This window comes from Convolutriloba macropyga, chromosome 9, assembly GCF_964194025.1.
Source record: "Convolutriloba macropyga chromosome 9, txConMacr16.3, whole genome shotgun sequence".
Taxonomy (NCBI): domain Eukaryota; kingdom Metazoa; phylum Xenacoelomorpha; order Acoela; family Convolutidae; genus Convolutriloba; species Convolutriloba macropyga.
The window spans coordinates 55,721,363-55,738,174 of record NC_134476.1 but is presented as its reverse complement, the minus strand read 5'-3'; the positions used below and the strand labels follow the sequence as shown (position 1 = coordinate 55,738,174).

At 31.8% G+C, this 16,812-nt stretch overlaps 1 protein-coding gene across 3 annotated transcripts in view; it reads left to right on the top strand.

Moving 5' to 3' along the window:
- LOC142345867 (uncharacterized) overlaps positions 1–16,812 on the top strand; it is a 171,305-nt gene that overhangs the window by 132,380 nt on the left and 22,113 nt on the right. For all 3 annotated transcript variants that reach the window (XM_075398296.1, XM_075398295.1, XM_075398297.1), the window contains one exon: positions 10,832–11,047. In XM_075398296.1, coding sequence (XP_075254411.1) covers positions 10,832–11,047 — 216 coding nt within the window. The remainder of the gene's footprint in view (positions 1–10,831; positions 11,048–16,812) is intronic.

Sequence of the window (16,812 nt, the reverse complement as noted above, 5' to 3'; positions counted from 1 at the left end):
CTGTCGATGCTATTTTCTTATCTCTTTCTGTTCTGTCAACATCAATTAATTACTTTCTTTCTTGTCGTGTTTAGTTGGTTAGTTTTTGGCACTGCTGACCCATTTGTGTAAAATTGGATTTGGTTTGCATTTTCTCTATTTTTTTTTGAGCTTTTGGTGGTTTCTGCTATTTTTGCGTTTTTTGGATGTCTGCACCGAGTTAATAAGCTTACTAATTTTGATATGGAGCAAGTTTTCATGTTTGCAGTTGGCCAAGTTTTTGGTTAATTACATTAGATTTTCGGACGATTTGTTTTCATTAGGGCTTTCTTTATCAGGGTGTTCCTTGAAATTGAGTTGAGCAATTTTTCGGATGGTCTCATTTTGAATGTTTAGGAAATTAGAAATTTGACACCAAGAATTTTTTTTACATTTATCAGGTTTTTAAATGATTTTGTTTCCTTGGAGATGGATTGTTATTGATGTGCTCGTCGTGTTTATTTGAAGCATTCTGTGTTAAAATAGTTTGTTTTGTGATATTTAAAACAAAAAATTTCAAAAAAGTTTCGATTTTTCAAAATATGATGATCTCTTAAATGAATTTTTCCACAAGTTGAAACAGTTCTGATTTTTACGCTGACATTGAAATTCAGCATAAATCCGCATCAAACAAATGTAATCCAGTTGTTAGGAACACCCGTTCATGCACGTGAAAGCCAATGCCATACATGATAACAATTGATTTTGTCAATCTCTTGATCGAAAATTAAAATAAGAAAGTTAGTGGCTTTTGTTCAAGCACTGTTCTGAGAAAGAGAGAGGGAGCGTGAAAAAATTATCACTATGTGAGTAGAATTTGCTATTCTCAAACCAAAATTTCTTTCATTTTTGTTATTGCCAATAGTTGTACGTGTGGGAATGTTTTAAATAGTTTCAATTTATACTGAGACTTTGTGCTTAAATTGTGATTTTTTATGTCAACGTGATGCTTGAATCATATTGTTAGGGGTTTTTGTGCCTTTTCGCAAGTTTTTTCATTCTAAAGGGGCTTTTCTGTTGCACTTACAGTTAATGGCGGCTTTATTTATCTTTTGTTTTCGTTGGCATCAATTGTCGCTTGTTTTTTACATAAAAATTCATTTAATGCAATAAAGTTTCAGCTGTTTTTTTTAAATAACTATACCCGACTAAATATCCCGTTTTTAGCACTTTTCTATAATTTCTCTTATTCGATTGCTGAATATTCAATGTTCTGCGATATTGTAACTAAGACAAAACAATCGGACGGTTGATTTGCGATATAATAATCAAATCATTGAAATGTCTGCTTGCTTTTCAAAAAGTATTTTTTATTTTACCGCTGTGTTTTGTGATGCCGTATGTTGGGTGAATGATCTTTAAATTTTAAGAAACGAACTTGAAAGGGCTTTAGAGAAAATTTGTTTCGACGCTGGACCTTTCTAAGAGAATAATATCAGAAATTTGATCTTGATATAAAAATTTGATATCAGAAAAAGTTTTGGAATTTTTTGCCTTTTTTCCTCTTTTTGCCTCGGAAATCTCTGTATTTGTCCATCAATTATTTTTTATCTGATTGATAATTATCATTATCAATAATTTTTATCTGATTCTCATTGATTCAAGGTAAAGTTTAGATCAAAATTGATTGAATTTTTTAAAATTTCGATTTAAGAGATTTTGAATCAGATTTTTGCACAAAAGGTCAGTCAAACTATGAATTTCGTTTCATTTTTGACGCTGTTTTTTTCTGGGTTGAACAGTTTAATGAAGAAAACATAATCAGTGAAAGAAATTTTGCTTGCGGTCAAGGTCAACTTCTGCTTCAATTTGTTTTCGGTGTCTCCCAGCTACGTTGTGATTAATAATTGTGTTGGAGATAATTTTGTTGGAGCAGGAAATACCACACGTGAAAGCCAAATGTTTAGATCAAGCTGCCGAATAAAAAGAGAAAGCCGAGTGAAAAAAGATTGATTTTATGTTCATGCAACAGCTTTAAGATCTTAAACTTTTCATCCACGTGCATCACTTTCAAAACAGTTCTTCTGAAATCTTTTGTTCTAGCTGAAATGACTCCATCGCTTTTTACTAGACTGTATCATGGGGATCTCCAAGTGTTATTTAGTCTGACTTCACTTGGTTTTGACGTTTTTTATAGCTGCGAAGCTGTAAGCTGAGCGTAGCTATATTGCGGTGCTCTTGGTTTTTTTACGACTCGAAGAGGAGTATTGGTTTTCTCTCGGTCTTCTTTTTTTACAGGAAGTAGATTTGTTCACGCGGCATTTTGACCTAAAAGCAAAAGTGAGAAAAGCTGTCTTGGTGAACAGATTTTCGCTAAGCGAGAGAATTTTTTGATCATGCCCTTCGTTTAGTGAATGACTTTTTGACTTTGAAAAGTAGTTTTTGACTGCATGGCACATATTAATCACCGTTTTTAGCCGTTTTTTGGACTAAGTGGCCCAATTTCTTTGCTTTTAATTTGGTTACTTATAGAAATAAAGTTTATTCGATACTATATTGAAATTTCAACCTCGGAAATTGATTCCACAGTGTTTTGCAGAGCCTGAAAATGCGTTTCAAGTTGAAAATTAGCACATAATTCTTGATTTTTTAGTTAATTCTTGGCTTTTTTTCTATTAATTTCTTCATTTTCGGATCTTTTAACCGTCTTTTTGTCAAAAATCAGTTAATATGGCAACTTCTCTTTGATCATTCATATACTCAATGCCTCTTTCTACCTCGATGTAATTTTGTTTTATAAAATTTACATATGCTAATCCAATTTTGGTAGTTTTTTTCCGATTTTCGTACGTTTGTTTGTTTGTATTTTGGCTGTAATTGCTAGAAATAGTCTTTTTGTGCAACATGAGGGACTTTAATTTCGTTTCAATAAAAATTCGATCATTTTTTGGCGTTAGGTTTTTGATAAACAGCTAAAAATTTTTCATAAATGCAGTCTTAAAAGTTTTCTGAACATTTTTTTTGCAAAATGTTTCAATTTTTCGTATTTATGAATTCTGCTTTTACCTATTTTTTGTTCTCTTCAGGAGAATAGATCTTTGTATTGGATGATTAGTTATCTTTTATATGTCTTATATGCTGAACAATGAAATGTGTTCGTCTTTCTTGATTTTTTGAATTGATTTTTAACTTTCAAAAATCAAGAATGTGTTTTTGTTACTTACATTGTGCGCATGTGTTCCTTACATTGTGCCCATATTCTAGTTAGTATCATTCTAACTCTTTCCTGGCACCTACATTTATTTTCGTTATATTGATTTTTTCAATTGTTAAAAATGAACGATTTCAGCTTTTTCTTACACTTTCGTCATTTCTTTGGTTTGCATTTGATTTCACTCATCATAAGGTAGTACTGAGAGTTTGATATCAAGCCTTTGCCACAATTTCCACTTAAGACTATTTACTGCAATTTTTTTCGGCCTTGGTATTAATTTTAAACGGTCTTTTGCCTTTGAATATTCTTCTGCTGCTTATGTCTTTTCTATGATCAATTTAATTTTTGAATTAGTATGCAATCATTTTGTCTAGCATATGTGCAACAAGGAACAAGTGTGTGTTGTTGTTTTTTCTTAATTGCAGTGATTAGAAGTGTAATTATAGGTGTTTTCTGATTCTTAAAATTGAGCTTTTTGTTTTCAAAAGATTTAAATTAGTTTCTAAGATTATTATCTGTTGTTTGCTTTCGCGATCTTTTTCAGATTAGAATTATGTATTATTTGAGGGCAATTGATAACCTTGTCAGTTCTTTCAGTCTAGCACTTTTTTGACCTCTTTAATTCGGTTTTTTTAACGTTACCAAACGTTTTCAATGATGTAAAATTCTGCTGCATTTTGTTTCTCTTGGTGACAGTGGTTTAAGTTTCACCAATTTTTAGAGCAGACCTGGAGAGGTAGTGAGTTAATGGTTTAATAGAAAAGGTAAGGGCGTCCGCTGCAACTACGGTTGGGTTAGTGAAATTTTGACGCTTCGAGTCGCTTCCGGAATTCTTCCGGCTATGTTTTTTTGTTTCGTCGTCTGACGCTCTTTTTTCGTTTTACATTTGTTCACACAGCAAAGCTGAAAAAGTCAAATATTCTGAATGACTTCTTCCTCTCACTAACAGCATTTGCGCGCGTGACGTCATTTCTCACTCGCTTTAGCGGAGGTTTTTAGGTTATTTGCGTGATTAGATTTTGATCATACGTGACTTACCTCACTCAATAAAATGACTTCTGCACTTTAAAACTTGAGTTTAATTTGAATTTGTTTCAGGTCAAAGGAACTCATATGTGCAGTAAAGGTCTCTAATAAGAGGCTTCTGTGGAATGAATGTAACAAGCTTTATTAATTAATCGCTGAAAGTTTTTTAGCCTAGTTTTTTGAGCGGAGTCGATTTTTTTTCAATTTAGATCTGTATCTGTTTCTATCTCTATTATATGGCACGCAGGTCTATTCTTTCGCAGCTATTCCGGCAATCTGCCGGCTATGTTATATCAATTTAGGGCCAATAATGTTTTTATGCTGCATCAAACTCTGATTATATGGCAAGCACAATTGTTTTTAATGCGTTTTGGTGCACATGTACTTTTGTGTTTTGAAATTTTAACACTTACATCTTCACAAAAATAAAAAAAATGAGAAAAGATTAACTTGTTTTGACAATTAGTTTAAGGTTTTCGTTCAAATTTCCTCGCATTTTTCCCAATGATAAACGATGACGTTTATGTACTGTACATTCAAACTATTTTATCAGTATTTGTCGATTTTTTTCTGTGTTTAGTTGCTGAGAGTTTAGATGCTGATAACATATGTGAGGCAACATTTGTCTAAATTTAAGGCATTTCTGCTTGAAATGGGTTGTATAGGATAACTCCGTGGCTTTTAGTTTAAAATTGTAGAGATAGAACAAATTTTTAATGTAGTCATTTAGATTTTTAATTTTCATGCAATGCTTGCAAATGAGTGGACAGGATATAGTTGAAAAACCATTTCAAATAATTGTTTGGATAAATTTTTAGAAAACCTGCTATTTTTTGAATTTCTTGAGGAAAAGATTACAGTGAGTTCATTTCATACCGTGGCCAGGTTAAAGAGTTTTGAGTAGGTGACATTATAGTTAAGCTGATCAACTGTCTTTTTGGATAGTTTTTCGAGAGTTTTTCGGTTGTTCTGTTAACCAGATATACTATGTGCAACCATGATTTTGACATGCAAGCATATCTTTATATCTGCTCGCTAGTATAGCGGGCCTATTTTGTTTTACCTATTATAGCGGGTATGTTTTCTTTTGGTTGCATTTAGTTTAAATCTGCACATTTTTGGAAGCGTATCTTTCTCCGTACTCTGGTTCAATTGATTCATCGGAACATTTGTTCATCAATTCCGATGCATCTTTTTGCCTTTAACATTTTCTTTTTTTATCCTTAAATGTGTGTTCGAATTTCATTGCAGAGTGCGTTTTTAATTGCAAAATCAGCAAAAGTTTGAAATTTGTAGGGATAACAGTTGTTGTCGTATTGATCAAATTGATTTTTGTTGCTTTAATTTCAGAGAAAAATGTTTTGATGATTCAATGAAATAAATACACCTGCAAGACTAAATGAAGACAAGGCGGCTCGTTAATGTGCGTTCGCACTTGATGTTCCGACCCGAGCTCATCTACATTTTTGACTAAATTGTCAACCAAATGAAGAGATAACAAAAATAGATGTTTGAGTTTAAAACAATCGTCACACAACCTATCTACTAATTGAATTACATAATGTCATGCCTCAATACAGCGCCAACGTGATCGGACATTAAAGAGACTAAGAGACAAAAAAAACAAAAAATAAAATTAGCACACAAAAATTTCACGGCAAAAACTGAATATCTAGATTCGAAAGCACCTAGTAACAACGTCAAAATGCATTCAGATAAAACCTTAACTACAAAAGTTTATTTGTTCCTAACAATACAGCGCAGATGGAAAGTTTTCTTAATGAGACTAGTTAACAAATCGACAAAAAGAACAAACAGTGAGGCGAAACTTAAAAATTAATCAACATTTTTTACACCAAGAAATTTCAAAAATTAGCTTTTAATATTAGCTTTTAACTAAAAACATTTGTTTTTTAAACATTAGCTTTTAAACATTAGCCTAAAAACATTAGCTTTTAACTAAATAATTCTTGAAAAATTACAAAAAAGTCATTACAAAACCAAAAGGACCTGCCTTTGGTTAGACTAAGCCATAGAAACGAACTAAAGAGAAACTCAAAAAATTACAAACGATTTGAGATCACACAAACTGTTGCTATCATTAAAATTATTAGCTATCATATGAAAATTATAAATTTTTAATTCAATTGTTAATTCTACTAATTCAGCTGAAGGAATTATACTGAGAGACTAAATAAGTTTACTTGCGCCACATTTGAACCATTTGGATCTGTTAATACGCGATTGTTCTGAAAGAAGAGAAGAAGAAACACAAAAATTTGCCGCTCACTAAATGTTCAGAAAAACGCACATTGTCCAACAAACAAAATATCAGTGACACCTAATATCAATAGATATGTTTTCTCTTGAAATACAAGAAATTGTATGGGACCTCTCATTGATGAAAATAAGTTACAATTTGACGAAAAGAACAAAGAAGACTGAAAAATGTTTCATATTGTTTGTCATAAACGTTAAGACTATTCGCTATAAACTGAGTGCTTTGGGTAAGATCAATCCTAAGTTACAAGCCTATGAGAGCTGTCAGCAATTTACGGCTACCTAAAGAACAAAAACAGCAAATTCAAGAAAAAATTGAGCGAGAAAAGTGTCGAAGGCCTTGAAAACTCTTCTATTTTCAATTAAGTTGTAAGAGCAAGGGGATTTCTTTTTTTGATAAATATAATTTCAAAAAATCCACAAATATGAACAAACACATTAGAACCACGAAAATTTCGAGAAAACACATTTTATCAACGCCATTAAATTCATTAGATTTCAGCGGAAGCCAGTAAATACGCTAAATTATGCCTCGATGGGACAGAAAGTTTGTTTGCCATTCATTTTTCAACAATACGACATTAAGACAAGTTATTGACTATGAAACAACAACAGAGACAGGCAAAAACCAAAAAATTCAGTAGAAAAGTGCCAGAAGAAAATGTCGAAGCAATTCAACTCATAAGCTCTTCTCTGAAAACTTTTTCTATGGTCCGTTGACCTTCTTGCATAAACTAATGGGGACTATCAGCAGTAGGATGATGTGATAAGGTTTCGAAAGGATTCAAAAATGAAGTATAGTACCGAAAATTAAAGAAAAAAATATGAATTCTCCTGGTATTGAAGTTTTAAAACTAATAGGTAGAAGATAAAACCGCTCGCCAGATTAATTTCGGCTGTAGTAGAACGGAAAAAGATTCTTCTAGTACTGATATTGACCAGCAGTTCACGAAAAAAAAGTTTAGGATTAGTTAATGTTCAAAAAATTTTCGAAAAATTATTTTTAATTTCTTAACAGCCATTAAACTCAAAATTTTTCAACAGAGCTCAATAACTATGCTCAAATATAACCCAATTGGAGGAAAAAGATGGTTGTCATGCATAGATAATTAACAAGACATCACAATTAGTCTTATGACTGAGAAAACAATAACAAAAACAGGCAAAAACCAAAATGCAGTAGAAAAGTGCGAGAAGAAAGTGTCGAAGCCAATTAAACCATTAGCTTTTCCCTGAATTTTTTATCTATCTGTGATCCACTGAACGTCCTCTCTAATCCAGTGGGTTTAGATTAATATTTAGATATTGTATATAAGGTTTTAATAATGTGATAAGAGTTCAAAAGTAACCAATGTTACAAAAATATCCAAAATTAAAAAAAAATTGAAGTATTGTGTCATTGAAGTCATATAACCAATAGATAGAAGATAAAACTGCTAACCAGATTATTTCAGTTGCAGTAGAAAATAAGTGGGTCCTGTCAATACTAAGACTGACTAACAAGTCACGAAAAAGATTAAGAATTGTTAGTTCGAAAAATTTTTCGAAAAATTATTTTTAAATTCTCAACAGCCTTTATATTCAATATCTTTCAGCGCAAGTCAATAAATACGTTCGAAGATGCACCAATGGGAGTATTTTCAAGAGGTAATCAATAAGAATTCAAAAAAATCTTATGACTATTTAAGCAACAAACAAAAACAAACAAAAACCAAAAATTCAATAGAAAAGTGCGAGAGGAACGTGTCGCAGCCATTTAAACCTTAATATTTTCTATGAAATCTTTATCTGTGATCCATTGAACAGCTTCTTTAAGCCAAAGGTAGCTATCAATATTTGGATAACGTGATAAGATTTCAAAAGTAACCAATGATACGAAAATATCCAAAATTTTTCAAATTTTTGAAATCTTGTGTCATTGAAGTCATATAACCAATAGTTAGAAGATAAAACCGCTAACTAGATTAATTGTGGTTGCACTAAGAAGTAAGAGGGTGCTGTCACCCCTGGACAGACTTACATTTCACAATAATAAGTTTAAGATTCTTTAATGTTTAAAAAAAATTCGAAAAATTATTTTTTAAGTCTTAACAGCCAATAGCGGTCTCCTCAAAGCACTAGATATGTTCACTTAAGAATCATTATGGCACATATCGCACTGTTAGTCAATGAATCCATGCCATAGGACTCCAAAAATTAGTAAAACCTCAAAAAGAAAGTCAAAATTTCATTTAAAATTACGAATACTCAGAATCGAAGCCAAAAAGAACACGAGCAATTCCTTGAAAATGATGTTTTTTGTTCATTGGGCTTCATTTGACTGTAGAGGAGGTTTGTATTCTATGAATGGAATCTCGATATAAAAAGTGACTTGTCTGTAGGTGACTTGAAAGAGCAAAAAAAGAAAAGTTTTATAAAAAAGAGCTCTCAAATAGAATTCGATTTTTTTTTGATAGTGGACTTCCCTATGAGACCAGAACTAGTCTTTTTTATCGTCTTTAGTCTATTAGGAACACAGAATTGGTACATTTTTGGCGTGAAATTTAATTTTGAAATACTGTTTTTAAAGAAAATATTTTAATTTGGAGAAAAATTACACTAAAAGTGAACAAATATCCTGTGTTCAATAATTTTTTTTCAATTTTGAATGCAACGCTGGACCAGCTTTTTAATGATACCACTCACATTTCTCTACGACGAATATATCGATCGGCCAAAATTGACTAAACAAAAACAAACCCATTTGAGTATATAGTTCTTCCCCCCCCCCCCCCCCCACAAGTGGGGTCGGAACAATAATTAATTGCGGGTCTATTTAATTGTTTTTATTTTGACTTCAAGCTGTCCTCCTTTTTCTGCTACTTGATAGAGCCTAATATCCCACTATTTTCTGGGAAGGCTTTGACTTTCATCTTTAGCAATTTTTAGAGCCTTTATGTCATTATGTCATTTATGCCTTTATGTCTTTTCAAAGATTTCAGGTTTCTCCTCCAATTTGTACATTTTTTTCAAAAAAAAAAAATTGTTGTTGACATCACTTAGTATAATATTTTTTTCTATATTTTTTAATTCTAGGTTTTCATGCTAGTTAATTTCCTTTTAGGTTGGATTTTGTTTGTTTCATACCAGTTCGTTTGCTTCTTACATGAGAAATTTAACATTTGGAATAAAGTTTAATTTATTTCTAGGAAAATTGTTTTGACAAGAGAAACTGTTGGGCATAAACTGGGAAAGATATCATTTCAAAACTGAAAACGTTTTGTTTGCTGTTATGTTCAAAGTTTTTGCAGTTTTAGAACGAAAACTGAGTTTTCAAATTTTTAAATGCCAGCTGGTTACTTAGTTTTTTATCAATCTTAATTCAAAATTTCTTAGGGAATGCGATTTCAACTACGGTTATAAAACTGTTTTTGACCAGTTAGTTGCTGACAACTGACAGATCGTTAAGTGTTTTGAAAGTTTGTTAGATTTTGCTCATCTTAAGAGTTTCGACTGGTTTTCAACAATGTGTATCTAGTATTGCAAATTTTTGCCGTTATAGAAAAATAATTAACATTTTCTGAGGATTTCATGTGGAAAAAGTTATTTAAATTTCTACCTCTATAAAATGAACGTTTTTGACTCAATAACGTTTAATACTAGTTATCAAATTCATGTTCAATTTTCTGATCGCTCATTTAACCTATGAACAATGCTATAAGTGCTCTTTATCTGGGTTGTCTTTTACTTGTTTGATGAATCAATATTTTGTTAATGAAGTTCCGACTCTTCGATTTGCTTGCGGAATTGTTCGTTTTTATTTCTTTGTCAAGGTTTTTTTAACAAGCATATGACGACGCTCAATTCAAATCAATTTGAGTACTCATTTATGCATTTTTTTAAAAAATTGATTGCGTGACATCCTTTGGATTGGCAACAACATTTTGTTGTTTAGTGTGAACAGTTCTTTGGTCACTCCTGTTTTACGTCACTCTCAAAATGATTTTCTCTCTAAAATTAATTTGATTTTTGCTTACTTGAATTTGAAGAGTTGAGGTCAATTGAGGATATTCAACTCTAATTAAAGGTTTTTCGAGGGCTATGAAGTACATATTTCTAAATAAAATAAAGAAATCACTTTGAGATGCAGAAAATAATTATTTGCATGTAACCTTTTCAGGTCTGATTCTTTTCATTGGTATTTGAGACTAAATATTTAAGAAGCTATTGAAACCTCTGGCCAAACCTAATTTGGCCAAAAAAAACTTTATTTGAAATCGCGTATGTTCATTGGAGAACGGACTTTATTCCAAATAATTTGATGTGTTTAAATGCACACCAATCAACTTTCTCGTGCTAACTATTTTGTTACAGTTAATGAATCATTGCTCTGATGGGAGAGACAAGCACTCTGCACAGCAGATGATCAGGTTCTGTCGGATGAAGATAAAACGAGTCAACTTCAATCCACACCCTGAACAAGGACAGATGGATGAGAAAGCAAGTGTTGGCAAAGAAATAGAAGGCAGTTCAGTTTGCAGCGAACGTTCGCATGCCAAACCGACATTGGTCTTCTTATTCAAACTTGAGGTAAGATATTAGTAGCTCTTAAAAAACACCATCAGATGATCGAGCTGTACCGAGAATAAATTAGTTCAGAAACTGGAAAATCTTGCTATGATTGTTGCCAATTTGCCAATGCCAAAACACCACTTTCTTTCCTGGTGGACTCCTAATTGTCTTGTACTACTTGTGTTCATGTTTTAATTGAGCGCCACAACTAAAAACCCCTGAAATTTGTCAACTAGAACTTTGTTAATAATTGTCAATCAAATAGCACCTGACAAATGGTGCCCGCCCCTTAGGAAAGTTGCTTTTCCTACTCAAATTAAATTGTGCATGCTGGTAGTGCCAATGATGCTTCGCATGTCCAGCAAGCATTACAACACAGTACGTCCCCAAAGTATGGCTTTTGTGTTGAGTGATGTCAATTTGAAGTTTTCATAATTACTCATTAATAGCCGCCCTCATCTTCTCAGCCGGCTATTTTTTTTACTATTCAAAGGTGCTGTCTTTTTACTACTCGAAGAGGCGTTTTTGTTTTTTTTTTTCGTAAGGTGAGCGAGCAAAGAAAATGGACGTCCAGGGAGTGAATAATGCTTAAAAAATTATTTCAGTAATCAAATTCGAAGAGCGGAGAGAAGTGAGTATTTTTTTGTTCCGACCCCTCTTGAGGGGGAAGGAACTATATACTCAAATGGGTTTTTTTTGTTCAGTCAATTTTGGCCGATCGATATATTCATCGTAGAGAGTCGAGACTGGTATCATTCGAAAGCTTTTCAAGCGTAGATTATTGAATTAAAAAGATTTTTCTAATTTTCATTTTTTACAGGGAATTATCGAGATTTAAATTTTGAGAAAACAGAGTGAATTCCGGTGAGATTTTATTCGCATTTTCCGGAATTTTTGATAAAAATTTCGCCAATTTTGCTAAAATTTGTTAATTTTTTCAGAAAGTGTTGTTGATTTTTATTTGTTGAAACAAAAAACTTCATTGTAGGCTATTTTTATCAATATTTTTGTCAAGAATTCTGGCTAAATATTTCCAAATTAAGACTTTTTCATCAAAAATAGCACGAAATAAGTTTCTTTAGTCGAGTTTGATTAAATTTACAGGAAGTACAGTCCCAGAAACCCATAACACAATCTTTCTAGACTCAAAATGGTGCTTTTCGACTTCAAATTGAGTTAAGAGTGCTCTGTAATTAAAACTTGGCCGTTTTTTGCTAAATTTATTCGTTGATTATGAAAAACTCAGCATTTATTTTCGAGTTTTTAACTTAAAAAATATCAATATCAAGAACATTCGAATAATTAGGTGTTCCTAATAGACAAATAGCATTAGCAGGGCTAGTTTTGGAACAACATTGGTCTGTAAAATCCAAAAATAATTCGGATTGTAATCAGTCGGCTTTTTTTATAAAAAAAAAATCGATCTTTTCTACATTATTTATATAACAGAACATTTCAAACCAAAGCTGACTTATGATAGATCCAATTGAATTCCTAAAAAGCTCCACATTCTTTTTTTTAGTTGATTACTTGAAATCTTATAGTTGTTTTGACTTTAAAAAGTATTTGATTTTAAGTAAATAAGGACTTAATGAAATTTGCCTCTATTTTTCTCTTAATTTGGTCAACTTGTAGCTTATTGTCAGCAATGAAAGAATGCTTCTTCTTTCTATTGATATCAAAATCAATCTTTTTTGAGATTTTACGCCTTAAGTTTTTTTTCTGGCTTTGATTTTACTAGATTGCACATTTTTCAGAAAATTTTTTTTTTAGCATTTGCCCATTTTTTTCACGTTTTCTAGTTTTGTCACATTATCACGTTTTTGACAGTTCGTATATCACAGTATTGGCTTTCAAAACAAGGCACAATTGATAATATTAAAATCCTTGAAGATATAGGTTATGATTTTAACGGCTTCGACACTACTTTCTCGAAGATTTTATTTGAATTTTTTAAATCTTGTCTTTAACTGTCCCTTTTACTTTGTCTTTTTAGTCGTATCAAAATTCCAGTACAATAACCCCGTTTCATTGGTTTTTCATGGAAGAATAGATCATCCGATGTTCTGATATTAGTAAATAGCTGATGGCTTTCATGACTCTGAAAAGAATTGTTCTATAAATTAAAAATAGAAACTTTGTAAATTCGCAAATTTCCTCCTTTTATTGTCTGTTTGTTATCTGGTCTTGTTAATTACAAGCCAAATATGACAATATTGTTGCCGCAGGAAGGTTTAAAGAGGGAATAGTGTCACACAATCTAATGTTTTTAAAGAATTCGTTGACTTTACTGGCTTCGACACGGAAAAAAGTAGATTAATTTTTGATTTTTGTCATATTTGACTTTCTTTTTGTAGACGTAAGACATTTTCTGGATAATTCCAATTCTCAAAGGCTTGCTTTGTGAGAAAAAAGGAACATATTTAATTATTTCATTCTGTAATTATTGGCGTTCATTTCATTGGAAATATTTTTTTCGAAAAAAATTTAGGTGTTACTTAATTTTGCATTTTTTTTTTCATTTTTACCTTTTTGTTGCCTAGCTTCATTAATTAGAGAATACATAATATATTATCGGTGCTTGCAGAAAGTGCAATCAAACATTTTTTGATGGCCATAGTATGGCTTAACGGTTTCGAAATCGTTTTCGTCAAGTCTTACTTGATTTTTTGTTTGTCCCTTTGTTGTTCTTATTGTAATCGCATTATAAATTGAATGCCAGCAGTTCTTACGTCCTTCTACAAAAAACTTGTTAGTCGTAAACCTTTGTGATATTTTGGTTAATTTCTAATGGCTTTCATTCGTTTGAAATCAATTGTTTTTTAAAAAAAAATAAGCGAAATTTACAACTTTACTGTTTTTGTTCTGTATTGTCTAATTGTTACCAAACCTTTTTTTTAGTAGTCCCATATCTTTTCTGGTGAATTGGAAGTTGTTTTGTTTAAAATCAGTTTTATTTGACTCTATTTTGACTTTTTTTATTAAGTTTTTCAAAACGGACTTGAATTTTTTTGTAATTAATTTGTTGTTGTTGTTGTTGTTGTTGTTGTTGTTTGATTCTGCTGTTCGTCATTACTCGCTTTCTTAATATTTGCACATCTCATCAATCTAATGCACCATTAATCACACCACCTCTGAGTTTTTTGCTTTGGAGGCTATCTTTTTGTTCATACACCATTTTAAAAAAAAATTCTTGAATTTTTGGGTTTTTCTATGTTCCTCATTTGGTTGACAATCATGCAAAATTGTGGATGAGCGGGGTCGGCACCTTATATGCAATTGCACATTATCGAGTAGCCTTGTTGTTCATACCTTCTTTTGAACGAGAACGAGTAATGAAGGTGTAAAAACAAAATTCTCTAAGAGAGTGATTTTTTTTGATCATCTACGTCTTTTTCAAGCTGTTTTTTGGTTTAAAGTTTTTATGTGGTCAAACAGGTTATTGTTTACTCAAGTAATAGTTTGCAGCCTGTTTTGATAACTATTTGAAGTTTTTTAAATAACGGAAATTTAAGGCTAATTTGAAGGTTTTTCAAATATTTTGTTGATTTTCAGTCTGTTTGGCCCATTTTATCGTTCTAATGAGATTGAACTGTTGTTGTTTGACTCAAGCTCGTTTTTTTTCTTTTCATTGAAGTGTTCCGCAAGGAAATATTAGCTATTCGAAATGCCAGTTTTTTCAAGAGATACGATTTCGAGTCGTTTCCGGTATTTTTCCGGCTATGTTTTTTCCTTTTATTATCTGTTCACAAAATGTTGTGATTTTTGAAGTCAAATTGATATGATAAATTTGGCCAAACGAAAGCAGGAAAAAAAAGCAACAAAGCAAGTGGGTTTGCAGCGTGAATTGTCTTGCTCTAATTTTAATGTAGAAAACGGTGGTTGATCAAAAATTCGCTTTCAAGCTTGTGATTTTTTTTGACATTCGGCTACTTTGATTTGCTCTTCTTTTTTTCGCATAGATGATTGGATTTTTTTGTAAATGTTTTTCCCAATCAATTCATAGTCCACTCTATGTCTGGTTTTTTGTTTAGCCGATGAAAAATCCTTGAATTGTTTCAGGACTTGTCCTGCTATTTTTAATTACGGCGTCGAACCAGAAATTGATTCGTCTTACCTTAGTTCACAGAATTTTCAACATTCTTCGCTCTTTTTGAAGTGCTTTTAAACAGCAATCTAAAGCAATCTAAAGTGAATAGACTCAGTACCGAAAACCGAAATAAAGAGAGAAACGGGATAAAACGACAAATCCCAGAGTTAAATACAGGCTACTTGAACTTTGTTCTTATAAGTCTTAGTTAACATCTCTAATAGATTGTGACTTTGATGCTAGCACGCACCTGTATCCTTCCTTTAGGAAACAGAAGTATGCAGAATTACGAAATCGAATGAAAAGAGTTTGTTCTTATAAATGATTCTGTACAGCAATTTAATATCAATATTTTCCTGTTCCTTCAATCCCAATGAAGTGTTATCAGGAACCTTCCATATTCACTATAAAGTCTGACATTTAACACAAATGTTATCGGATCAGGTCTTTGAACTAAAGTTTGATGATATTTACAAATATGACGCGCTTATTATCTATCGTGTAATGGTTTTCATTTTGGTATATCCTTGACCGTCAATCCAGTTTGTGACAGGGAACGAACGCTTATCTTTTCCGCGTTCCTATTTTATAGTAAGGCTTACTTAAGAACTGCTTTGTCAAAAAACAATATAAAATTTTGGCCTAGGTTGAATTGGAGTGAAACCCCCAGTGATTCTGGAATTTTTATCGTGTGAGATTTGATAAGTTCCTGATCAAAAATTTATATCGTGTAAATTCTTGTTTGATACAAAATTAATCGTTAAAGATCTGATAAGATAGTTATCATATCTTGTAACATAATAAATCAATTTTGTTGAATTGTTATCTTATAAGATTCGATAAGTATCTTATCGGATCTTACACAATAAATGTTTACGCAGGGAAGAGTTTTCATCGTGTAAAATCTAATAAAACATGTTATAATGGTTCCAATATTGCCGTATACTGTACGCAAGTTCTCATTAAAGTAAAAAAATTAACCGTCACCTAACCAATTAAGAAACAAAAAAAAGTTTTGTTGATTCTTTTTTGACGGCAGTTTTTTTCTGAGTCTCAACTTGGTAGTATGCCTCAATATAGCAGTCTAAGATATATTTGGTCCTTGGAAATTGAATTTCATCCTAGTTTGATAACCAACGCTTCCGAATAAGCATCTGATACACAAATCACCTTTTCACAATATCTTATAAGACTCAAAAGACCAAATAATAGAGAATTTTCTCTTTGTTGCACTGACACTTATGTGTTGCAAGCTGTAGTTTTTTGGCTACGGCTTGATAGCAACTCTGAATTTTTTTCAGTTCGAAGAAAATACCATACTTACAGAAATTTTGCGTATCAGATCTGATACAAATCTTATCAAAAAGATTAGTCATAGCGCTCCGAATGTTTATCTTTCAACATCGTATAAGAGTCTTATAAGTGTAGGATCTTGTTGGGCAGAATTTTCATCGTGTAAGATGTGACAAAAGTGAACTTATATCGTGTAAGATCTGATCAGATTTGTTTTTTAAAATTCATTGGGTGAGACCTGATAAATTGTCTAACAAAGTCTTAATGAGGCGACGCATAATCTTATAAGCATTCAAAATACAATTGTGGCAGAAATTTGTTAGATCTTACACGATAAAAACATCAGATCTGATAAAACATGTTATAATGGTTCCAATATTGCCTTTTAAATCAGTCAAGC